Source organism: Pavona decussata, unplaced genomic scaffold (genome assembly GCF_977016875.1).
Source record: "Pavona decussata unplaced genomic scaffold, jaPavDecu1.1 SCAFFOLD_105, whole genome shotgun sequence".
In the NCBI taxonomy this organism is placed as follows: Eukaryota; Metazoa; Cnidaria; class Anthozoa; order Scleractinia; family Agariciidae; genus Pavona; species Pavona decussata.
The window spans coordinates 2,393,139-2,418,844 of NW_028145519.1; the positions used below are offsets into that span (position 1 = coordinate 2,393,139).

Here is a 25,706-nt window from a genome sequence, read left to right on the forward strand (position 1 = left end):
TTTTCTTGGTATTAATAATTTTCTGTCTTGACGAATTGGAAAATTTTTGCTGCCTTTTCAACAATTATTTTTGTTTTGGAAGGCTCCTTGCAGAGAATGGGTTGACATTGTTTCAGATGACGTCGAAAACTATGAACTAAACAATGACTAGACCACGGCTCACGGAATGACTTACGGTGTAAGTAATTCTTTCGCACTCTTGTCAAATTTGTTGATTCGTTTTCGACGGTTTTGGAATTGAATGATTCTGTTAAGACTGGCCAACTCAAGTTTTAATTAGTTTAACAGTATTTTGACTGTTTTCTTCTGGATTTTGTTTAAATTAGCCAACTACACTTCTTGATTCCTTTTTGAAAACTTTTCAAAAAATTTGTAATGGCTTCTGTGAACCTCGCTCGCACTGTTGTTGATTGTTGATTGGTTAGTTGAAAGAGAAGCCACCAGAAATTTATTCAGAGTTGACAATAACTGACTAAAATGTTTACGCTCGTAGCAATGACAAAGAGTGCAGCACTTTAATAGCAACGGATCCATGCCGTAGTTAACATTGCCAATTTCAAACAACGAAGCATTGGTCATATCATAAAGAGTTTATTGTTTATGAAACTAAATATTTACGTACAACGATTATTAATGATAATATACAAGCAAACAATTAATAAATAGTTTGAATTTATGTTTAGGTAAAAATAGAAGTCAGTTTTCTATCAATTCTATAAACTTCTTTCTGGATTGGACAAGTTTATGGACAAAGAACTAAGGAACAAATAAAGGTTTTATGGAACATAGGTCTTATCGCCCTAAGTACAAACTGAAAAATATTTTATGCAAACGTTTTGCCTTTCTTCTGCTTAGGCCACGTTAAGACAAGGTACCAAATCAAGTTCTCGGGTAAGGACACTAGACTGAACATGCATTATTTTGGTGACCGGGAAAAAATCTCGGCACCGTGCCAGGGCAAGGGCATTGCCTGAACGGTTGTACTTGGGCAGCGTTCCTTGGCACGGGCACTGAGTCTGGACAGGATTTTGTAGGTTCCCGCGCTTTCTTCTCCATGCCTGCGAGCGATACAGTAAACAAAATGGCGTACCCTGTATGGACGCATGAACAAAACAATTACAGCTCCGGATACTTATTAACATTATTTTTGACACTGTTGCTAAAATTTCTGGTGACATTGTCAGAACCATTGTGGGTGATACTATTAATGATGCTAGACAATAAGCTTTAATTTTTGCTTGTGGTATTGCTAGCGATAATGTCAGCAACTTTTTCCGGTATGACATTATCCCTTTGGCTTTAAATTGTCAGTGACATTGCCAGAGTTATTTTAGAAGGCAATACCAGTGATATTGGCAGTGAAATAACCAATGGCATGCTGGTGACATTTTTAGTGAAAATACCAGTGATATCGCCAGTTACAGCGTCAATGATATGCCAGTAACATTGCAATTTTTGCCGTTGCTGATATTATCTCTAACAGTATTGCCTATGAGTCGAAAACTCAAATGATATGTCAGTATCTTTGTCAGCAACATTGCCGAAAACATTCCTGTGATATTGATAATCTAAGGGATTTGTCGACGACACTGTCTCTAACATGTCTATTAACATCGATGTGAAACTATCCATAACATTGCAACTGAAAAAATATGCAACTTTGAATATCTTGTCTGGCCATGGTTAACATTGTACTGTTAACTTTAACAAAGGCCTTTAATTTTCTTTTTTACGCTCGCACTAAATGCAAAGTTCGTCAAATATCAAAGATCCTAAATCTAGGAACTTGATCTCTTCCTTCTCTTGGCTATATCACAGCAGCCTGACCGTGCGCACGCAGGCGTGCAGTGTGAAGCGCATGAAATCGCACATCCATTCATGCCCGTGATTGGTTGAACCAAGTGAGTGACGTGCAGGACTCGGTTGGTCGATGAACGAGCTTCCGGGTTCATTACCCCGTTATTTTCTTGCGGAAGACCAAGAGCGGAAGTACAACAGGCCACTGTACATGAAGGATAGCAACCACCGGGGCAGGGGCTTGGACAGGTAGAAGGAGCCAGCCCTTGGAAGGCGGATAGACTCTGTGGCGCTCCTACCTCTGTTGGCGGTGCTAATGCGGCAGCTTCATGGGCGGCTTCTAGTGCGAGCTCTTCCGGCTGACAACAGTCACGAGGACAGTCGTATGTGCAGGAAAACTTGCAGGATTCCTTGCAGGCAAATGCCTCGACCGGTATGACCTTAGAGTGAGGGTAGGGTACATTGGGGATGAAGCCAGGATGGGGTTGGTCCTCTTGAGGTATTCCTGGTAAGGGTGGCGCGTATTTACCAAATGCACAACAGTCGTCCGCACATGCTGGTGCGCAAACCTGAAAAAGGTGGTAAAAGGAAATCAGTGTTAAACGGAGGCCGGGGAGAAGATGACGACAACTATAATGGTAGAGAGAAACGTGGGAAAAATATCTGAAATTTTAAGAAATTGAAGCTATGAAAAATAAGAGCAGGAAACAAAAATGGCTTCAAAAAAATAAGCTGGAAGATAAACATCCTGAGCACGATTTAGGAAGCTTGGTTATGAATCATTTCTAATCTTTAGTATTGTTTCAAAGCATAAGATTAAAGACAAAATGGGAAATCATTTTATAAGAGAAATATTAACGCAAGAACATGACGTTTCGGCGTCATCCTGTCGTCATTATCTATGCAAATGAATTCTAACTTACAACCTTAACAATTTGCATTTGATAATGGCGACAGGATGACGCTGAAACGTCTAGATGTTTTTCAAAGCATCACGCTTTTATAATCAACAAACTTCGAACTAACCTTTTTCTAAGAATTCACTATAAATTCCCCTCTACATGAGAAATAAAACTAGGACCATACTATTGACGTATTTTGCCTTCCAAGAAGGCCCTATTTTTTTTTCCAGATCTTTTGGAAATTTACAGTGTAAGCCTCGTTAGCTCAGTGGGTAGAGCACTGGTCTCGTAAACCAGGGGTCGAGGGTTCAAATCCCTCATGAGGCTGGAGATTTTCTTTTTTCTTTAAACGAAACATACTCTATTGCTTGGCATTGTGAAACCGTGCGTTGTATTCGTTCATCTTTAAACTGATTTCGATCGAGAAAATACTGTTTTATGCGAAGGTTTCTTAAAGCCGGTGGAATGGATCATTAGAACCAAAGAAGTGCGATCTCTTTCCCAAACGTTAAGTTTCGATTTTAAATTTCTAATTTGTACGTTTTGGCACCATCCACTGCCATTAGAATACTAAACAAAGTGCAGTTATATTTTACGTAGTAACTGTCTGAATCTTTGGTTAGAATTACGTTTTCTTTTCGAAAATCGTAACTTGTTTCCTGATATCCACACCATTTAATTTAATTTTTCATACCACTCAATTTTTCTCGGTGCAGTCCCATCATCAAGATGATCTTAATTTTGATTAAATTAACGATTTTAAGAAAAACAAAAAACGTTATGGTTTGGAGAGGATCTACTGCCATCATTAGTATACTACACAAAGCGGAACGTTATATTTTGGTGGTAGTTGTCTGAAACTATGGTCAGAAAAGCTGTTTCTTTGAATCGTTAGTTGCTTCGACCTTTTCATGTAATTTATTCTTATCACATTTTTCTCATTACTTTTCCGTCACCAACTAAACTTTAAGCTCACGGACACTATATGTGGTGTTACATGGCATACCAACTCTAGTGTCTCACCTTTGGGCAAGGAGCTGGGCAGAGCCTTTCTTGTGGTTTGTAAATTTCCTTTAGATCTTTCACACGCTGGGCCTGCTCAAGCGCTTTTGCCTTTTCTTTTTCTTTCCTCTCCTTTTCTCTTGCATCCTTCTCCTTTCTTTCTTGTTCATCTCTCATTCGTTCTCCTTCCTCTGAGCAGCAGCCTTTGCCGCACGACGCAACGCATGTTTGTTTACACTGTGGGTGACATTTAGATTTATCCAGCTGCTTTGCCATCTCTTTCTTCTTTTCTTCGGCTTCATCTTTGGCCTTGTGATAATCCTTTATTCTCTGATAATGCAAGAAGTGGTGCCCTCTCTTTCGCTCTTCATCCGCTGTACAACAGCCGCTGCCGCACGCGGGCACGCAGTTAGTCAGACAGGAGGAGTGGCAGTGCTTTGCCAGTCCTGTTTTGAGTGAGACCTTGTCGTGTTCAGGGCAACATCCAGGCATGCAGGAGGATACACAGTTATGGAGGCACATGGGATGACAGTGACTCTTGAAATATTCATCTGCAACAGTCAATGAAGTGCGAGTAATTGAGTTGTTACTAAATCTGAAATGTCAAGACTTTACGTGCTCTAGACCGCGCTCTATGACTCAAGTTTAATTACTTATTTATGGAGATTCTTCGTTTATTAGCTTTGATGTAAACATTTCTTTACCATTAGCTTAAAATAAGCTTTTGAAAACGTTTTTAACGAGCGGGATTAAAATTAATTGGGCATTAACGTTTAACGGCTTTTGAACAACCGCCCCCCGTACAGAACTAGCTTCTAACAGTCTATCCTCAAATTCTGTGGTTTTCCAATCCACGGATCCCTCCTTCAATTTTCGAAAAGCGGTGTTAACTACTACCACAACAGGACAGGATGATGGTCCATGTCGTAGGTTTTTCCGGACTAGCTGCTTTGCATTCTCCAAGTTTCCTTTAGTGTGTTTTTCAAGATCAGATAGCAGCTCAACAAACTTAGCCATTAAATCCAGCCAAAGACAGGAAATAGCGGAATCTTATAACCCAAGCTTTTCTACACTTTGGTGTTAATGCGCAAACAAACAATCGCTATTTCGATCTCATCAATCCCTACGCTTTTCAACGGGAAAAATTACATCCTAAGAAGATTAAATTTAGAAATACAGTTAACTATAAAAATGAGCGAAAAAACGGAACGACGTTTCGGTGTCATCCTGGCACCGTATCTGGTATCTTTTCTGTTGCATTCTATACTTGATAATGGTGCCAGGATGACACCGAAAAATTACATCCGATTTAAAAATGAAAATATACTTGTATCAATGCAACCGGAAACGTCTAGACCGCGCTTTCACAAACTTGGAACGCGAAGAAAAACATTTGAAGCACTTACCGTTGTGCCAGGATTTTTCTCTGTGAACCGCTGACACAAACGTTTCGGCAGCCACTTTGCCTTTTCCTTTATGCCCTATCACTTTGTCCACCCCGTGATTCTTAAGATGTTCCGTGATATCCGCATGAATTTTCTTGTCTTTTACGCCGACAATATGAACAGCCTTGTACCCTAGACTTTCAAGCATTTTTGAGATTCTCTCCCAGTCCACAACGGGCGTTATCTTGTACTTGTGATTTTTGTAAGTGACTGTCTTTGATAAACTGGTCAGAGGTGTCCCCTTGACTTTCAGCTTCTTCTTGGCAACGGTCTTAGTAACGTGTGACTTAGCAGCGTTGGTGTTAGTCTTGGGTTTTGGTTTTTCGTCGTCTTTGATCTCGTCTCTCTCCTCTTCTTCTTTCTTATCCTCGTGCTTTGCCGACTTTGTGGCTTTCTTTAGAGTCGTCGACTTTTTCTTGTTACTTGCGCTGGACACCTTCCCTTCAAAGAATTTAAATTTCTTGGGCGGCTGCAGAACTTTGACGTACTCCAGCAGTTTTTGAGCGTCGCGGATTTTTTCATTTTCCGGACTCAAATCATTTTCGTGAAATTTCATTACTCCTTTTGTTTGCTGTGAAAGAAGTGGCTCGATCGAATGAAGTATTCTTAAGGTGTCCTCAGGAATGAATCCTTCGCTATATCTCGTCAAACCGTCCTTTCTTGAAGACTGAACATTTTTAGGTTTCTGTGGAAGTAGTGTAACTGTTTGGTATGGAGTACTAGATTTGGGCAGAACGGCTGGAGGCTTCTTCACAAGTTTTTTGGCATCTTGCTTAAGGTTGACGCTGATATGAGGTGTGACAACGTAATGATCTTCTGGAAAAAAAGTTAGAATAAATTCAAAGCGACAATAATCCGTGTTGCTAGCTAGATTTAATTCGCACCGATCCATCTAAGTTTACCACAGAATGAATACCCAGCATGAGGTGACAACGAGTATTACTACTCTCCTCCTCTGGATGAGATACTAGTCCATCTTAGGGTTATTGGTTTAGTCACCTGGCTGAAATTGTCATTTTGCTAAACTACCTAAAATCTCTGAACCCAAAACCAATGTTACCTTCATAGATTGTTAAGAAACACACTGGGCTCGTTTACGCTGAAAACTACCGTCAATAAATAGAAGAGATCACCATCAAAAAATACATCCGAACTTTTTTAAGAAACGAGCCTAGGGACGATGGACAGAGACGATTCTGGGTGAGATGTTCCTGTCAAGAAAGCGACATTTCTCGTCGGGGACTCTTTTGTAAAAGCTTGATAAGTTTCTCTAATTATTTTGGGTTGAAATAGAATGTACTTTAACCGGCTGGTCTGAGGTGTCGGGTTTAGTTTTTTGCTGTATTGGTCTGAAAACTGGGAAACATTTTCGAGGTAAGAAATACGATTAAGTTGTCTGATAGGTCGTACACCCAACCCAATATTTCTAGGAGTAAGCCTCAACAAAGGCAGGCGACGGTGTCCAGAAACATATACCTTCTTTTCAGGCTCATGTACGCCATGAGCACGCAACGCAATATATCTCGTTTAACGCTATCACTTACCGCAAAGATTGCAGGTCTTAGCGCAGTGTTCGCGCATGGCTTTTGGCGACGTCTTGCAAACACCAGACTTGGAAAGGCTCTGGCAGTGTTCAATTTTGTCATGGCATTCTGTAAAAATTAAATTAAAATTCAAGTAATGATTGTGAAAAAGAATTTACATCAGGGCGCATATTTTGGGAGCAGGTGAATTGTGAGCTTATATAGAACAGCTATGGATTAAGTGTCATAGACCAGAGCATAGCAGACTGTAATAGCACATAGTCAAAAAATCTAGAATTGGAAGCAAATGGCTTAAACTTGAAGCATTTACCTGTAGGTAGCTTTCGCAGAAGCGTTTTCCCAGTCTTTTTTATATGGTCGGCTGGAAATAATGGAATATCTCAGTTAGCCAGAAGAAGGATGTGATTGCCAAGAAATCTAAATATTTATAGATCAGTGTATCGATCGGAGCGAGTAAGGAATAGACAACTCTAAATCAATATATTTTACAGTCAATCATTTGACTTAATATTGACAACTCGATCTTTAACAATTATATATTTAAAAATTATACTCAACCTCGGGATAAATGCGTAAAATACCCCACGGAAAATTGAACAGAACTAGCTATTCAAATATATATTTTTGGTATTTCAGTTTTTACAAAGGGGGTGAGTGATGATGCTATACGGGCCATATTACACCTGAAGTAGGAACCAATTAGGTTGGTGAATTTTTCTCCGGGGATATTAAAGGTCTTCTAATAGAGATTTTAAGTAAAATGTTTGATTGATTGGTTCTGATTAAAACGTTTTGGGGGAATATCTGTTCGGAAAGACGTTACCCACCTCAGAAAAAAAAAGTAGTGTCTTGTTTAGCGTAAGGTCACCTCAAACTGTCGAAACCCTGAAAACCTAATCCCTTTTGTTTTTGAAGGGCAAATACGTTCCTAAAAGTGCGAAAAAAGGCCAGCCAGCCTTTTATGAAGTTGAAAGCCAAGAGCAGCTCTTAAATTCAGGGAATAACATTCCGTTCCCAGAAATTCTCGGTAATTTAAATGTTCAGCTAATTAAAAGTATCCGAAGAGATAAAACTATGCTAGCACACACAAATTTGTCTTTGAAAAGGCCATAAAATGATCTGGGAATGTATGAAGCAACTTTCAACTATTTTGCTTTGATGTTCTCGCTTGGTGCCCCTGCGGTATCCATTGCTGAGTCTTTGGATGACTAACAGAAGTAAACGTATATAGACAAAAGGAATTGCAATGATTTTAATTTATGTTTTCAAGAAGTGGTTACTTACCAATGTTTGACTCCAATAAATGCTCCACATCGTGCTCAGCTTCCTTAACTCTACTAGCTGTAAAAGAATGAGTACTTGACAATAAGTTACATTTTTCAAGACCACCCAAGTATTTAAGAAAGGACGGAGATTCCACGATTGTACGCAACATTGTGCATCTTCAACTTCCAAATTTTACAAACAACGATGCCCAAATAAAATTGATAATGAATAGATAAATTTCTGCCAATTAGGTATAAAAGATGTCAAGAACTTTTTCTATAAAAATACAAAACATTGGTGAGATAGAATAAAACTGCCTAAGGGAAAACTTCCCACTGTCCTTAAAGTGTTTCGTGCCACATTTCAAACGAGCTATACTTATGATGAAAAGCCATCTATACCACTTGTATATTCTGCCACAGGTGAATAGAAACTAGCAATGAATGACTCGGCCTTGACTAACTGCTTATCCAGTCATAGCTTGTTCCAGGTTATGCAAAAGAGAGAAACAGGGTAAGGATAGAGTTTCTCCGCCATAACCCCAATTCGATCCGAAATCCGAGGGCCACTGATTTGTTAGAGGTATTCAGCTAGTATCTTCCAACAGTTAACCCTAACAATCTGCATATCGGCTTATCTATCGGGTGGTGGTGGCTTAAGCTCCTATTTTCACTAGGAAATAAGCATACCCATAAAGATAAGCAAATGAGCAGACCAGCTGCATAAAAAAGGCTAACGCACGCGCAGGAAACAATTTCTTGACAAAATTCTCGGTACCAGCTCCCCACAATGTTAAGCAAGATGGCGGACGAAACGGTTAACTGTCTTGTGCTTGTGCTTATGTCGCCCCCGTTCTCATTAGTGAAAAATGCAACATAAGCATAACCATTAGCACAAGAGCAAGGAAAGTGTCTTTCTTACTTACTTGCTTGCTTATGCTTATGTCTTAGTGAAAACCAGGCTTTAATATCGGAAGGATGTTTGCGTCTAAACTTATATTTGGGGATTACATTAGACATTTTACGGTGCAGTATGCATGAAACAACTCACCAATACTTTCATCGACCAATTTGTTGATAATTTTCTGAGCTGCAACCCATTCCTTTCCTAAGATGAAGGACACATGTCAATCAACCAATTAATTCTATTTTTAAATAAGACCACTTTGCCTTTCGATTAATGAAAGAGATTGCGGAAAACTGATATGGATTCTATGAGCGCACGTTGGATATGAGATGATACAAACCTCGTTGGGTATAACCATTCCATATCCATTAAGAACGAGTGGAATAATTGTTTTATCAAACACAAGAAGGAATATTGCTAGATCTTGATGATCAGTCATTCATTAGACAAGAAAGACAAGAAGACAATTTAATGGCCGCTATATTGCAGCCTCGGGCAGATTTCTGGTGGCCTCTAAGCCAATTGCATTATCCAGTGATCAGTTTTTTAATATTTAACAATTAGACGGCGAGCTCGAGGTTTCTATCAGCTGATAGTTGGCGAGGGGCGAAGCCCCGAGTCAACTATTAAAGGCGATAGAAACCGAGAGCGAGCCGTCTAATTGTCTTAGCATACCTCAGTGATCGATCTATCAAGCAAAAACATCTTTTAATGTCGTTAATTTTGATATATTTGTGCAATGATGCATGCTAAATCGCGCGCGCTCTGACAAACTGCCGTCTAACGATCGATAGACGGCACCTGTGTAGCCAATCAGATTGCGCGTTACGCGATAGTCGGACACTGAGGTATGTTAACATCGATTATACTAGGCTTCTCGATTAAGTGCCTTTGATAAGTGCCTTTGATATATTATATTAAAAACCTCTGTCACCTCCTCAATCTCTACATTCGTAGGGCCAATCTTGTGATTTTACTGAATTTACTATAAAGTGATCATGCTAACGCCCAAAACTATTGAACGGTAGCTTTTGTGGCACTGTTGATTATAATTGTGCTTCGATAGATCGGTTTAATTCCTGAGTCTGTGCATGTATACAATTTAGACCATGATCTAGCATGCAGGATGTTTGTTTTATGAACCTAGTTTAATGGCCTTAGCTCCCACGTGTCTCCTGTAGCTCGGTGGTAGAGCATCCCAACTATAATCGGAAGGTCTTAGGTTCGACTCCTGATAGGAGCACTCGGATTTCTTTTTTCCGAGTATGCTTTCTAGAATAATACACGATTCTCATTCATTCACCAGGCTGAAAATATACCATCTCATTTATTTCATATACCACACGTTCGACATTCAAATCCTAGCAGTATGCAGGATGTTTGTCCCATGAACCTAGTTTAATGGTCTTAGCTCCCACTAGTCTCCTGTAGCTCAGTTGTAGAGCATCCCAACTAGTAATCGGAAGGTGACAGGTTGGACTCCTTTTGGGAAAAATCGGGTTTTCTTTTTCCAAGCATGCCCTTGCCACTTAGTGAAAAAATACATCTGTCTGTTCAGTATCAACCAAGTTACAATTTCGACTTAATGCATGTTCACGGAGGGGCGTTAAAGTGTTAAACGCCTGAGAAGTTAGAGCGCCAAAGGGGTTCAGAACTGCAGGGCTCTGGGGTGAAAAACTGCAGTCCTCCAAGGCTCTAAGACAGAATAGTTGATGCTTCAGCGATCCATGGCTTTTACCCTAGGCCTTAATTTACCCAAAATATGAATTTTCGCCTTTGGCTCTTATTAGGGGCAAGGCTTTGAAATGTGAGCCCCACAGCAAAGATTCCTGGGATTCGAGGTTACAAAGTCTCTTCCCCTCCCTGTTGGGAACCTAAGAATATTAGGATTTAGTTGTAAAGAAAAAGTAAAGTTTTCTTCGGAAAATGTCAACTTAAATAAAGAAAACTCAGTAGAGAAAAGGATTGCTTTTGTTTTCGGTTGGGTAAATATGTCGTTCAATTTGCCAAATAAGGCCAACTAGCATTTCGTAAAGGTATCAACAGCTCGTAAATTTGGGGAATAAGATTCCGCTTTCTAAAACTGACTTAAACTTTTAGCGAATGCGGTCGGACAGATCAAACTCTGTTAGCTTATAGAACTGTGCCTTAAAAGGCCAAAACTGCTGAACTGGGAACACAGGGAAACAATATTTTAAGTACTTAGCTCTAGTGATAATGTAAATCAAATGAAAGCTACAGAGATATGCTATTTTAGGGAGAAACGGAAGTAAATCATGATATGGGATTTCATAAGGTTCTGTTAGCTACCTGTTAGTCTGACTTTGGGCAACAAAGGAGAACCTATGAAGGTGGCCTTCCAAGGAATACCGTAAAGTCCGAGTTACGCGTAACTGTGGGCGTTGTCAGCGAAAAGAATTGGGGTATAGCTAGTAATCTACCACATGACTGGGTGATCATTTGCAAAAGGGCAATTAATCACGATTCAAATCTTTGCGATTCACAAAAGAGCACCTGTAGTACCAGGCTAACCTGGCTAAAAACATGGCTGAAAAAATATAAACTGAAGTTTCCCAGTACAGTATCTTCTATACGAAGAAATGTGGATTGAAACGAATAACGTTGTTTCTGAAGGTTATTGTCAAATGTTGTATCAGATTTTTTTGGTGGTGTAGCGTCAAGAAATTCAAATAACTTTCTTCTAAGTATAACTGAAACCGTAAGAAATCGGAAACCCGCTGTCATCACGGGTTGAACCACAAAAATATTTTCTCAGATACGATAGAGTAGATTGCATTTCAAAATAAACTATCCTAGTGAAAGTTTGGAAATGGCTAGAGTCAGTTAAGCCACGTAAAATGACTTAAAATTGAACTTTAAATGAAACTATCTACCGTTGAACGTCTCAAAATAGCAAAATACACTATAGTATTTGCGCATCAATATTTATAACTGATTTTAAGCGAAGTCTTGATAGAAGTGCCCTTTGAGTTTCGCTATAAGGTTGAGTCATATCAGTAATGGAGAAAGTATTAGATAGCCGCTAAGTTGAAAAGACAACTTACCTTTTATATCGAATCGCTTCTCGGCCCTTTGCGTTGTTGCCTCTGCGCAAAGGCAAGTCCAGGTGAAGTGGCACAAAATGGGCAAAATCACTAAACAACCTCTAGATTTCATAATATTGAATTAAATTAACCTCCCACTCCAAAAATGTCGAAAAACCAATGGATTATAAGACAATTTTGATAGGAATCACAGAATCATGACAAAATTTGCTTTGACGCGCTTTGAAAATGGCCCGATAACTAATTCGACTTCTACGCGAGCCGAAGCTTGTGTTGCTCGGACAGTATTAATAAATCAAAAGAAAACTTAACGAAGCGAAGTAAACAGAGTCAAGCAGGCATCCCAAACGACTTTTGTTCATAAGTGAAACGTTTGCTTGTGGTTTGGCTGTAGGTCAAAGAGCTTAACACCCTGACTAACCCAAGATCTACAACGTTTTCTCCAGCATTTTTTAATCATGCAATCCCTACGTAGAAGAAAAATTTTGAGAGGGTCGAGTTTGTGTATTTAAAGCGAAAGAAAATAATCGTGGAGGACACCACCAGCTAAAACCAATACAAACGCCTAACAACTTGTTCAAAATCGTGGTTAAGAAGTTACAAAGAATTTAATCAGCGCTTAAAATGTTCTTTAGACATAAAATAGTTTGGAAAATCGAGAAATTGGTTTAGGTACACCTCGAGGAACAAAATGTCTTTGCTTGGGAATCACTGAAGCGTGCCGTTTACAGGTCAATAATTTCCATAACAAAGCTCAAACAAGATGGTGATTTTCTGATGTCAGACTGGCAAATACAGTAACTGGCTAACAGATTTTCTGCGCCAACTTTTTTTTTCCCTGTTTCCATTGTTAGCTAGAAAGCAAATGAGATACTTGCACTGCAATGTTTTTGCGTAGGACGTATGCACATTGGCATAATTTTTGTGCACAAATTAGCTGCTCTTTACAACAATTTATGTAAGGTCAACTCCCTTTATTGCGGAAACCCTCGGGACCGCGAGTTTGTGTCCTTAATAACGGGAATTTATTTCAGTCAAACGTCTGTAATTTAGTTTTGCCGGGGATTTAACTGCTGTCAGTATTATCCGGGTTTCCGTAATAGCGAGGTGTCCGCAAGGCAAGAGTTGCCTGTATAGGTTAGAGAGATTGTCTATTTTCGTTTTAAATGCTTTTCTAGAATGAATACGAGGCCTTAAAAATAGGTAGATACTGCTCATTTTTAAGCCGACAATCTTGGAACGAGGTCGATTAAAACTTAGTGGGGAAAAAACCTATTACGGGAGGGGAAAAGTAATAACCACAGCGGACTCAGGCTATTAAGCATGCGCAATGTCTTCCTTTTCCATTTGGACTGTTTTAAAATTGTCACTGCAATTGCTACGATGAATGCAAAATTAACACCCCCAAACTAACAAGTTTACATAAAGGTATGAAAGCGTTAGACATGCAAGATGAAATAGGCTGTTTGCAGTTCTTATATCCCCCCCCCTTCGAACTTTAACCCTGGCGCACCACGAGCATAGTAATAGTATACAGTGATTCCGCCTTCCATTGAATACCCTCTCCACATACTACACATGGAGACCTAAATGGCCTACATAGCTGTTGGGATGTTGGGCGAAGGCAAAAGCTGTGCCTCGAGGGCAATCGTTATATTAGAGAGGTTTTAAGAATGACGTTTACGGCAAACGGCAAACGTGAGATATGACCACGTGACCATGTTGACCCTATATGTGCCGCTTGCTGTTTTCAGTCTCTCTGTCAAATCGAGTAGTTTTGCGTTAGCATCAAAGAGATTATAGGCTCCCTTGTCGTTCTTGGTACTTAGATACCTCGATATATACTAGTTATGCAATGCTTTTGAGTGGTATACCGTGAAATATCCCACGAGTGACTTGATTTTTCTTAGTATACACAAGAGCCTAAAGGCTCGTGTGTATACTAAGAAAAATCAAGTCACTCGTGGGATATTCACGGTATACTACGAGAAAACACTGCATAACTTATTTATCCCATGCCACTCATTGAATTAACTTTCCTGTTCAACGGCTGGTTCCAGGAATTAAAAATTAAGGTGAAAACTGGGGTATTCTTCTTCGCTCTGTAGCTTTCTCTAGTGTTGGGAGGAGCAGCGGCCAGTTTACAGTCTACGAAGATAAGCTACGCCTGCTTTACAGCTAGCAAGTGATGTACAACTAACTACATGACTAGGAAGTAGGTTCCAGATTCTCGTACATCTTGGGAAAAAAGAGCAAGACTGTTGTAGACTGCGTACCTGAAGTTGAGTAGATCTAATTGGAACGCGAGCAATATGTACAATCAGGAGGAGATCATGGAACAAACCCACAATAGAACTTATAGAATAAGGCAGACTAAGTATATAACTGGTGCTGGTACGGGAATGGTATAACAATATATCTTATTTTACTTACAACACCAAGAAGCTTACGTTAAAGAGGCCGTTCAACGCCACAAAAATTTATCCCGCCTTCAGGTAGCGTGAGCTATTTGAGGTAGTAAGTAGGGCAGAAACTGAATATAAAGAACTCAACACAATAAAGAACTTCTATGTCAGATACAAAATGGAATTAGAGCTGCAAGGTACTAAACTGGAGTAAACAAGGAAAGACATGCTTCACATGACACCATATGTGTTCCGGCCAAAACCATCTTTACCAGGCTTTTCAAGTAACTTTTAACAAAGCTTACCAGGAAAGTCTGGTAAAACCAGGAGTTACCAGAGTGTTGACCAGACTTGCTTTCAAACCAAAAAACCTGGTATGTCTGGTCGATCCAGACTATTTACCAGGCTTTTGTTGCCATTGCCATGCCTGACCATAATGATAGGGTGAGGATAGTGGTACAATGAGACCAAGCTATAAAAGTTATTTTGCGATCTGCGGCACGTTGCATGTTACTGATAAATTATCCACTAAAGCACCAAAATCAGGGGAAGTTTCTTCCTGCGTATTGCAGATACGGATCACGCGTCTGCGGTTTATCACTGCCCGTGTGGTACTGCCTGATAAAGCCAATAAGCCATTGAAATGATCTGGCTGTTGATGTGCTACTAGCGATGACCAAATGAAATCATGCAGGTAGTTGCCTTGACCTAATTGAGTTTCAGGTTCCATTCTAAGGTCCCTTAACATTTTCCTTTCGAAGGCTATGGAACCGTTTCACGGCGACTACCTTAAGTCTGGCTTTTGTAGCTTGATAAAAAGTAAAAGTAAAAGTAAAAGTATAAATAAAAGTATTAAAAGTATTATTAAATTGGCCTCAGCTGTATTAGCGTTAGAAACTTTGCGATCCACACCTATGCTATACAATCGTGACACAAACGATTAAATTTGAGCTATCATCACCAGAACACCGGTAACATTTAGTGGAAAGTTTGACCCGCTAATCATTAAATGGGTAAACCATTTTTTCTCCATAAAAAACAACAACAAATTAAGAAAATAGAGGTGGGGTTTGTGAGCATGGAAAAGACCGCACTGAAGACTTCTTATATAGTGTGTATTTTACATGCTTATGTGATGGAGGAGAGTCATTTGAAAAAAGAATGAGAAAAAGAAGAAGAAGAAGAAGAAGAAGAAGAAGAAGAAGAAGAAGAAGAAGAAGAAGAAGAAGAAGAAGAAGAAGAAGAAGAAGAAGAAGAAGAAGAAACGCAACGGGGACGTTCCCTGGAAATAGAACGGTTTATTAATCAACAGTAGGGTCATTTAAACGAGGGAAATACGAGTGGAAACGAAGTCTAAAAGACTTATTGTTTAAATGAATCAGACTTAAAGCTTAGGTTCAATCTCAATGAAATTATTTTCCCACTACATCAGCCAAAAATTTACCCCTGTAAATATGTCTTTGTGCCATCTAACTACTTTTCTCGTGCTTGACGCCGCTTGGCCCTGTCTGATTTCTTCGATACTTTCTCTGACCAGTTTCTTGTTTACTTTCTCTGCCATGGTTTTCGCCATGCTGTTGTTAAATGAGTGAAAGTGACGTTCTCTTTGCCCGCCAATCTAAAACAACTAGGATCATCACAACAAACGGCTAACGTACGCGCAGTATTAATGTTATTTCGATGTGAGTCGGGAAATGTTCTGACAGGTCGCGTTACGAGCAACTTCCCGAATAACGAAAGCCGCCGCTCAACATCCTCAGGTTTAGCTAACCTGTGGCTGAAATTATGCCTTCCGAGGCACTTATATGGTAGGTTCGCGACTTAGATACAGGTTTCAAAGACAGCTGGTGAGCTGTCCCAAAAGGGTAGCTCCTTATATCTTCTTGTTTTGATATCACAGTGTTAGTGCAAAATATACTTCATAAGGAACAACAATTAGAATCTCAAAATAAATAATAAAAAGGCATATGTTTTGAATTAACGTTTATTAATATTCGAAAAATAAATATTTTACAAAGAAAATGCTATTTTACCAGCATTTTACCCGATACCGTACCGTGCACCAAACTAATCATATTTGTTCTAGATAGAGACACCGATGAATACATCTCTTTACTAAAATAACACGTATCTCAAACATAATTGCGTTAATCATACCCATTCGCCATTTAACTTCTCCTTTCGCAGGGATTTCTTTACTCAGCGTATCTAAATCCTCGGATAAACTTGTAGTCAAACATTTGTTGGATAACAATGTTAGATCGCGTGCGGCTAAGCTTCGTCTAACATCGATATCACAACAACATTGTTAAAAGTTGACCCATATGTTTGATCGGTGAAACATATCTTCTGATCGACATTATTCAACAAAAAATGCTGGTCAAAAACCATCTAAGAAGGGGTGACCGTTCTAAACGTTCAAATTTCATGGAACCAGCAAATTGTTCTACAAAAATGATAGTTCAATCCGAGGTGTACATTAATACGTGAGAGGTATCCTGATAATTGTTGTCTTCATCTCTTTTAATCGGTCGAATGTCGACTTTTTTGGCAGAATTTAGGCTTTTAAGTTCAATAATCTTCCAACAAACGTTCTTTTTAAAAACCCTACTTCTATAGGTTTGAAATCACATATTTTGAATAAGCGATTAACGAACAGTGTATAATGTTGACAATTAATGACTTACCGGACTTGAAGGAAGACATGTTTAACACTTACTTAGTGAAGATTAGTATTTAAACTTTTTACAAGGATCTTGTAGATTAAGGCTTCAATTTCTGTTAAAGAAATAATCTCCTATGCAAATATGCAGAGACATAGAAGGCATGTTATTTATAAATTTGACTTGTTGAGTTCTGTTTTTAAAATGTGTGAGTTTGTCTTTTGACTCTGCAGTCTTCACAACCCCTTCACAACACAAATTAAACAGTTGGATATCTGTAAAGAGGGCTACTGATGTAAGCTCCTTCACCTGTTGTTCAAATTTGTAAACCTGTTTTGACATGTTAGTCTGCTGTGAATGGGGATCCATCCTATAATATCATTCATTTTTTTAATCGTCGTTTTCAATGTTTTCGTCTTTATCATCGTTCTTAGAGCTGCCTTCGATAGCAACAGTAGTCTTTTGTTCCTCGACAGTTTCATTATCCTCCACAGGCTGTCTTGCATCGCTTTTTCCCTCCTCACTTTCTTCTACTGCCTTGTTTGCGCTTCCATTGTCTTTCTGACCAATCTCTTCCTGGTCAGCAGTTTCTTCGCTTCCAGACCCCTCCGCCGAGATGACCTTGTCCCGTTTTCCCGCCACACCACAGCAGTCCCGCGGGCAGTAAGTAAAGCAGTTTCTCTGACAGCCAAGTGGACACCCTGATGGCGGCACGGCTGGTGCCATGGGTGGAGGTTGGTACATGGGAGGGGCAGGAGGAGGGACCACCTGTAAATGATAATTTCCGTGTTCTTTCAATCTCAGGGTTCAATAGAGATCAATGAAAATGATTGGGATTGGCATTCTGATAGAATGGTGTGTCAAAATAGTGCCGCCGACTTTTCACTTTGCCCCCCTCCCCCAAACTATTAATTCAAATTAGAAGAGTAACTTTTGAGGAAGCTTAACTTGGCTAAAGAATATAAAAGATATATCTGCGCTTTGCACACAAGAATAATCTCCACTTCCGTATTTTGCGATGGTGGTTTTAAGGGGTGGCGTCATGGGGAATTTTGCACTGTTTTTTAAAATTTAAAGTGTAAGAAAAACGACAACGGTTTGGATTTTTGAGAACATGTTTCGAAATTAAAACTTCTTGCTTCCTGCAAGGAACTTCTCTTAGCGTGCCAAGAGGAATTAATCGTCTGTTTTCTCAGATGGAGATCAAACTTTAACCAGTTTTAAGTAATTTCCGGTTTTAACTATAACAAGTTGCTGTTTTTTCAAGAAAGAAGGGAAGCACTTAATCCATTACCACTCTCGTATTCTAAAGATACTTATTTGTTGTTTTAGAAAACTAATAGACCAATTTTAATAAAACTGAACCATATTTTTGGGTTTCTTTGATTCTAATATTTAAATTATTAAAATAGGCAACATGGCCCCTGTTAAATGACCTAAAGAGGGTTTGGCTGGCCTGGTCCCTAAATTCTGGGGGAGTTGTGAAGACCTCGCACTGCGGAACCATAAACAGGTCTATTCTACGCAGCAAGGGACTTTCCTATCATTTGCTGTTGTTAAAAGTTAGATAATTGCATTATGCAATTCCAGCGGCTTGGCTTGATTAGCTTGGCGATCATGGCATATTAGCCATTATACCATGCCTGACACTAGAATAGCGGCCATTGAACCTGGTCCTTCTTACAAAATGAAGGCAGCAAGATCTACCTATATTTCTTGGTTGGTCTTAATATAACAATTATTCTGCTCGCCCTTGTTGAATATGGGATGGTTATTGCCAACTTGTCGCTAAGCGCCTTGTTAGCTATCTATCATTTCATATCCAACGCGCGCTCGAAGAACGATAAACGATAAAACCAAACAGTTAGAGAAAATTGTAATAACGGCTTAATTAAATCATTAAGCGATAAATAGGATGAATAGATCTTTTAAGAGGGTGTGTTAACACTACGTCTATTTAATGTTTAGTGTAACTTGCTTAAGATACTCCTGAAACGGTGAGTTTCGACACAAATTGGAGCACACACCGTAAAATTGGCTACACAGTCCAAACTAAAGCATCAATCTTTGCGAAAAGTGTCTAATAGTAAGGGAATATAGTCCATAACCGAGAACCGAGAACCGTATCAGTTTCGATGACGCCATAGGAATGGACCAGTCAGAATGTAACTTCATCTACTTACAGGAGGATATGATGGAGCTGGGGCCATCTGCTCCTGCATCTGTGCCATCATGTTAGGGTCACAGCAACAGCAGTCCTGATTCATGGAGCACGCCTGTGTACACGGGTCCATGCAGTTTCCCTGACAAGGGACCATGTCTGAGCTACTATCATTTGTGTACTTGTAAGTCCAGTTGTATCCATTGAAGCTTAAATCAATGGCGTTATAGTTTGGTGGTGGCACTTGGGGCTGAGCAGCTGTTCATGAAGATTATAGGACATAATTAATTTCACGTATTCTTGAAGGAAAAGTTGACAGTAAAGGCGCAAGTAAAGGTAAAGGCTATATCTCTTTGCGTTGCAATGGTCTGAGAGTTTTTGTGGTGGGCTTCCAATCTGGATTTTAATTTGGTCACTTTCTAAAGACAAATGTTACATAAAATAAAATTTATCATATCTCTCTCAAGGAAGTACAGAAGACTTACTTTTAGAGTATAATAAAAATAAAATTCATTCTGAGAAACTCCTAAAGCCAAATAACTTTAACGAAGAGTGACTCTAATGTTACAATTTATTATTACCTGGTGGCTGTGGATTGTAGGTGGCTTGTGGTCCACCAACAGGCCTGTTGGCATCCAACGCATGCGCATGATGATGATGGCGATGATGTCTGTGGTGATGAAACTTCTTCAGATGATGAAGTTTCTTGGCGTGTTTATGGTGATATTTCTTTGCTTTGGGCTTCTTTTTCTCAACAGGTGTAACGATGTAAGGGATTTTGAAGTGTACTAGAAAGGAGCCATCTTTGTTCTTTTTGGGCTTTTCTTCCTCATCATTATTGGAAAGAACCTTTTTTGCGCCAAGATGAAGGAGAGACATTTCTGTGAAGAGACCAATGTAGCATTTTTAACGTAATTAAAATAGAACTTTCGTGAGAACTTCAAAGTCCTTAAGAAATGCCTAGGGAAGTTTGAGTCTTTAATTTTTGGAATGCTCTTTATTAATAAGAAAAGACCGACACTAAACACTCAAGCTGACTCTATCCGCGCGAAACTCTCCGTTTAATCATCAATTTAATTTACATGTACATTTTCAGACTTCATTTCTGTATATATATGCCACTTATGTTAATTTCTCTACCCTTGACAACGATAACACGATGACGTCGAAGCGTCGTGTTGCGTAATTTTATAGTTAATTTTCCTTGTAAAATGTTTATCGAAATCGATCCTTATTATAACAATTGTTATTGATATAGAAATCTACTTTGTAAAACTGCATTAACGTATATGTGTCAAGCATGAAAGCATGTGGTGTCAAATGAACCCTTTCATTTTGATCCGTTGCTATGCATTTAATGGGTTACTCATGAGAAATATTAAACGGGGACCAGATCACAGTACTGGTCTACAGGACCCTACAGGATATATTTTACATGCAGAAATCTAAATAATCCTTCCTGTCATCTGAATACGAAAGGAGCTGCTAGTGATAGAAAAAAATATTGAATTGAACAGACCACTTGTAAGGTCAACGGAGGGGTTCGGTGGCATCGTGGTGTGAGATTGTAATTTGAAATTTTCCCGCTCGATTTAGCTATCCCCAGTCTATTGCTGGTGTAATTTCAGGGAACGGTTACACGGTGTATATGGAACGGTTACATAGGCATCAAAATCAAAATGGTGACTGTTTGGCAACCGAGACAGATAGTGGAAGGAGATTGTTATTTATCGACGTTACACGTTCACTTTTCTTTCTCGAAGGACCAACCTTCGAAAACTGGGTAGCTTGGAACACTTGGTTAACGTCAAAAACTATGATCGATGCAAATATTTACAGCAAACAAACAGATATCGTTGTATTGGCGAAGGAAGTGAGATTGATACCAGTGAATTCTGTTTTCCTCATTGCACAAGGAGCTAGAAGCATCCCCGTCGTGCATCAGATTTTCTATAAATAATTCTTCTTCGGAATGTCACATGTACAGCGAGGAAAATACGCTGCCGGGAAATTGCCAGAAATGCGGTCACATTCGATGGATACACGAAAAACTACCATCATTGGAGGGGTAAGGCAGATTTATCACCCATTCTGATAACGTCAGGTCTCTATTCAGTTCTTAAACACAGTTTTGTTCTTACATGGCGCGTTGAGATAATCTCAACTTGCTGACAATACGTACAATATAATAAAAAGTTGCATTTTCATAAAAACAAATACTAATACTACGAATCCTCAGCTTAAATCTCTTATTGTTTGGTCGTTTTACCCCAAGTTTTTGGGGGTAAAATGAAAAGGTGCTTTGTCAATTTATAGGAAGCTGTTGAAATGTTTGGTACTTGTAAGAGTAAAAAGTCAGACGAGCGAACTGGATTAGTCCTGCCTCAAATGCCGTCAAATGCGAAGCTAAGAAAGTACCTTAAGCGCAGGGAGAAGGGTCGGAACAGTGTGGGCCATCAGGAGATTGTTACAACATGCACATGTGCAACGTTTCACATATTAGAGAGAGCTATTGCCAAAAGCAGCAGAAACCCAGAACTATTAACCACCCCCGAAGCCCCCTCCCGCGAAATGTGGACCATCAGGCATTGGTTGTTCAAAGTAAGAATAACCCTATCCAGTGGATAAATCGATAACCGGCGGATAAAATGTATCAGTTGGAGTACATTTTATTCGCTGGATAGCGATTTATCCACTGGTTGGAGTTATCCGCTCTTTGAACAACCGGGGCCAGATTGGTTTGGTGATAAAAATGTGCTGCAATGTTCTTTATAGGTGTTGACCTCTGCTCTTCGTGTTTGTCCCTCAGTCTTTGTCAGGTACATTTCAAAGTGTTTCCATACCTTTTTCTTTGTCAGATTGGATAGATTTTGTTCTTTGTTGTGCATGATGACCTGTGAATCAGTATATCAAATGAGTCAGTACATATCAAATCACTCTCCATTACATTGTTGGTAAACACCGTTGCCGCATGATTTGTAAATCATGACGTGTCAAAGGATGTCGACTCTTCAACCTTGGCATAGGGAAAAGTTAGAAGAATTCTGACCGTCATGATCGCGGGACAACGAAAAATATCCTTTTCCCTGAAAGCAAGAGTGAAACCCATGACCCGGTTAGATGCTGCAACCTGATGGAGCCACTTAGAGCATTCATATGACGCAATTGTCTGAACCTGGGGTGCTTACCATTTACATGAAAAACCCGGAAATTCCAGTTGGAAAATCAAGTGGTACACATCATTCCATTCGGAGTACTTCTGAAACTATGGGCTTCTGGTCAAAGTGGTACATTTTTATTACTCATTTTGGGATTTACAGCTGATGTTCATACATTTTGCATGCTATCCATCTTCTGTTAATACAAGCTAAATCATTTCGTATTTAAGCCGAGTATTTACGTCTGGGTGGTTTGCGTAAATGGTAAGCTTCCCTGCTTTCTTGGTTTTCATAGGAGCAAGTCACTCTTTCAGACAGTTCGTGGTCATCTACTATCCTTTCCTCCTCTTAGCGGAGGAAAATATCAGAAGATCACAGGGTTACACGCAGGATAAGACAATTCTAGTTTGACAAAAATGAACAGTAGGAATTGCAGTGTAAATAAAATTGTGTGTGACCGTCTTTCTCGAGATAAACCCGTTCAGGGTGTCCAAAAAAAGCGTAAAAGCGTACGTGACAACGCCGAAAGGTAGTCTGCGAAATACCCAATAAATTTCAACAAAAGCTCAGAGCCATATTGCGCGTTATCTCAAGTCTTCGCTGTACGGTCGAGGCATTATGGATTCTGAGCTTTTGTCGAAATTTATTGGGTATTTCCCAGACTACCTTTCGGCATTGTCACGTACGCTTTAACGCTTTTGTTGGACAACCTTTGTTGAAACAGCTGTATGCAGAGTTATAGTCTTACCTACTGCGTCGTTTAGAAAATCTGTGACCTCCTTAGCAGCGTCATTAACCTTTTTGCCTGAAAGAGAGAAAGGAAGAGATTAGAGATTAATTTACTGAGACTTAACTAAGCCGGGTGTCCTGTTGTGGAATTATCATTTACTTCTTCTATCCCCAGCTTCCTCCACATCAGTTGTCATAATTTGGAGTGGTGAGGCTTATCTCGTTATTGAGTCCAGAAGGGTAGTTATGAGGAACTTCATTCAACCAGAGCTCTCAAGTTGAAATAGTCGAAAAAAGTGACTTTTGGAACAACGAATTTTCCCCTCTAGAAGCGTTTAAAACATTTGAAAAATTGAATTGTCTTAGATTTGTTTTCCACGATTCTGAGCAGCAATATGACCCGATCATTCCGTTCAAAAAAGCTGACCGGGTGAAACGCTGGCTCCTTTTGACAATTCTTCGCAGCTGTTCAAAGCAGGTATAAAACGCTAGTGAAATATTATGTTTTTGGTACGACCATTGACTACCTACGTACTTTGCTGGTAATTTTCTACTTCAAAATTAAGTATTTGAATTAAAAAATCATGCGTGAGAAATACTTTTTACAACATGAGAGGGGAAGAGTGCATCCAATTGCGTGAGTCCCACGTTCAATGCATGAGACTCCAGAGCTCTATACCGCAAGCGGTTCAGTTACAGTATTACCTATTTTGGCGTCCAATAACTTAAGAACGGCTCGTCCAGCTTCTTGTTCCACAGTGTGAAATTCTGTAGTGCTTCTTTTGCTACCTGGTACGACTAAACAACAAAAACATGATCACATTTCTTGCTCACTCATCGCCGGGATTTTTCAAGCAATACATGAGGAGGCAAAGGAAATCAAGTAACTAATGGATCAATGTCTTGTTACTCAGGGATTGAACGGAGAATTATTACATTCTTGATAGAGGTTTTTTTCAGTATTTAGTGACGCGGGCATACTCGGCAAAACAAAATCCGAGTTCTTCCAACAAGAATCGAACCGACTGTTGGTGGTGCTCATGTTTTTTTCTCCGAGTTTGCTAGTCTCACTGACTGAAAAAAGTATCTCTATGACTTATTTATCAGCCTTTAAACATAACATCGCATTTTTTCAATGCGTATATACCACACATCGACATTCAAATCATAGCTGTATTCGGGATGCTTGTCACATGAATCTTAAGTTTATATTGATGACCTTGCTCCCTCGAGTACCCTGTAGCTCAGTGGTTAAGAGCATCCGAACTAGTAAGTCGAAGGTCATAGGTTCGACTCCTTTTGGGAAAATTCGGATTTTTTTCTGAGTTTGCCTGTGTCACTGACTAACAAGGAACCTCTATCATTTATTCACCCGACATAAAGAATAACGTTACCTTTGATGCGTATTAGAATCTTGATACTCGGGTATAAAAAGTAGTTCCTTTTGGCTTGACCTTAAAGTACCGGTCAATTTACGTAAAGGAAAGACACCTTGTCTAGTAACTGGTTGACAAATCTTCCCGCCAAAATAAGAGTGAGTTTTTCCTGTTACTGATTACTTCATCCAAAATAACAACATTTCTGCCTCATCTTAACGGTAGTCAGTGAAATTTGTTCAGATTATCATAGTGAACCTGCGTTTGTCAAGAACATTGGCGGTCATCGGATGTATTTTAAAATATACCATTCGACAATGTTTGTAGAATCGATGTGTCATCAAGTTTGAGCACTTTGCTCCAAAAATTCTAACTGGAAATTTGTAAAGAATCCTATCGTAACCAGAAAATACTGAAAAAATACTGTTCAGTTAGGTTTCATTTGTAGTACGAATTGTTGCAATTGATTCAAGGTTTGACCTTGGTCGAGTGGGTATTGGACACATGTGATAGGCGATTACAGTTGACAAAAAACACAAAGACACAATGTCAAGAGCATCTCAATAGTGATGTTCGTGTCCAAGCAGAGGGCAACACTTGGATTCCCTTTGAACGGCAGGTAATGACCGTTCGTGCAAAATGGTAATCAAATTGTCGGGTGTTGAAAATACTTCTTTGGATTCATTCAAATCTTAAACGTTTTGACACCATATTAGCACTAAGAAACTAAAATTAATGCTTACCTTTTATGTGCTTCAACGCTTTACCCTGCTCGTCTATAAAATCAGAGTCATCGCTGGGAACACTCATAGCAAAGCTTGTACAACAAAGCGCGACAAACAAGCAGTGAAAAAGCAAGTTCATCCTTTCCTCTTTGCTTTGGAATCGAATCCGAATGAAACTAAACGTAAATACTCTATATATTTTTTTCTAGCAGCGGACTATTAAACCCTTTAGACGATCATTTCAGGAAAACCCAGTTGTAAAGTTCAAATATATTTTTTACCAATTCACTCAGAGATAGCTTAGTCCCTTAGCCACAAAAGGTCGTTCACATGAATAATTTATTTGCAAATTTTCTTCCGAGATACCAGCTATGTTGACAGTTTGTTTCAGCCAATCACGACCCACAAGACTATCTTCAAAGAAAAACGTGCTTGTAAATAAGTAAATTATTGACTATTTTCAAGTTTGGTATCTATGTTCGTATTCCAAGGAGAGGGGAAAGTTAATAGCGACGGGCTTGTGCAGAGCGGCCATCACTTCCTTTCTTAGTAGTTTTTTTGC

At 39.3% G+C, this 25,706-nt stretch overlaps 2 protein-coding genes and 1 non-coding gene across 4 annotated transcripts; 1 reads left to right on the top strand and 2 right to left on the bottom strand.

Moving 5' to 3' along the window:
- Positions 1-575: 575 nt before the first annotated feature.
- On the bottom strand, positions 576-12,224 carry LOC146471388 (uncharacterized). 2 transcript variants are annotated; one of them, XM_085121015.1, is made up of 8 exons: positions 11,928-12,224; positions 9,007-9,063; positions 7,975-8,031; positions 7,001-7,051; positions 6,691-6,798; positions 5,108-5,959; positions 3,723-4,252; positions 576-2,366 (listed from the first exon to the last, which is right to left on the bottom strand). In XM_085121015.1, exons 1-8 carry the CDS (start codon positions 12,037-12,039, stop codon positions 1,779-1,781), a joined length of 2,355 nt encoding a protein of 784 aa, XP_084977141.1. In that variant the 5' UTR covers positions 12,040-12,224; the 3' UTR covers positions 576-1,778. The 2 variants fall into 2 exon arrangements, with proteins under 2 accessions (XP_084977141.1, XP_084977140.1); XM_085121014.1 differs by having other exon boundaries at positions 5,108-5,962.
- On the top strand, positions 2,954-3,026 carry Trnat-cgu (transfer RNA threonine (anticodon CGU)). The gene has a single exon. It is a non-coding gene; the product is annotated as a tRNA-Thr (tRNA).
- A 4,074-nt stretch (positions 12,225-16,298) lies between the features above and the next one.
- LOC146471390 (uncharacterized) lies at positions 16,299-25,458 on the bottom strand. Its single transcript, XM_085121016.1, has 7 exons — positions 25,163-25,458; positions 23,749-23,841; positions 23,063-23,119; positions 22,000-22,050; positions 19,738-20,037; positions 19,179-19,414; positions 16,299-17,763 (listed from the first exon to the last, which is right to left on the bottom strand). The coding sequence occupies exons 1-7, from the start codon at positions 25,281-25,283 to the stop codon at positions 17,386-17,388; spliced, it is 1,236 nt and encodes a 411-aa protein (XP_084977142.1). The 5' UTR covers positions 25,284-25,458; the 3' UTR covers positions 16,299-17,385.
- Between the last annotated feature and the right edge of the window lie 248 nt (positions 25,459-25,706).

What these genes read in the sequence shown, in the direction of transcription:
- LOC146471388 (XM_085121014.1), bottom strand. Translation starts at nt 12,039, where the DNA reads ATGAAATCTAGAGGTTGTTTAGTGATTTTGCCCATTTTGTGCCACTTC. An exon ending in TTTATTGGAGTCAAACATTG is followed by an intron (nt 7,052 to 7,974) that starts GTAAGTAACCAC and finishes CATTATTTCCAG; the next exon opens with CCGACCATATAAAAAAGACT. An exon ending in AGAAAAATCCTGGCACAACG is followed by an intron (nt 4,253 to 5,107) that starts GTAAGTGCTTCA and finishes TGACTGTTGCAG; the next exon opens with ATGAATATTTCAAGAGTCAC.
- LOC146471390 (XM_085121016.1), bottom strand. Translation starts at nt 25,283, where the DNA reads ATGAACTTGCTTTTTCACTGCTTGTTTGTCGCGCTTTGTTGTACAAGC. An exon ending in AGCGTTGAAGCACATAAAAG is followed by an intron (nt 23,842 to 25,162) that starts GTAAGCATTAAT and finishes TTTGTTGTTTAG; the next exon opens with TCGTACCAGGTAGCAAAAGA. An exon ending in TTTTCTAAACGACGCAGTAG is followed by an intron (nt 22,051 to 23,062) that starts GTAAGACTATAA and finishes ACTGATTCACAG; the next exon opens with GTCATCATGCACAACAAAGA.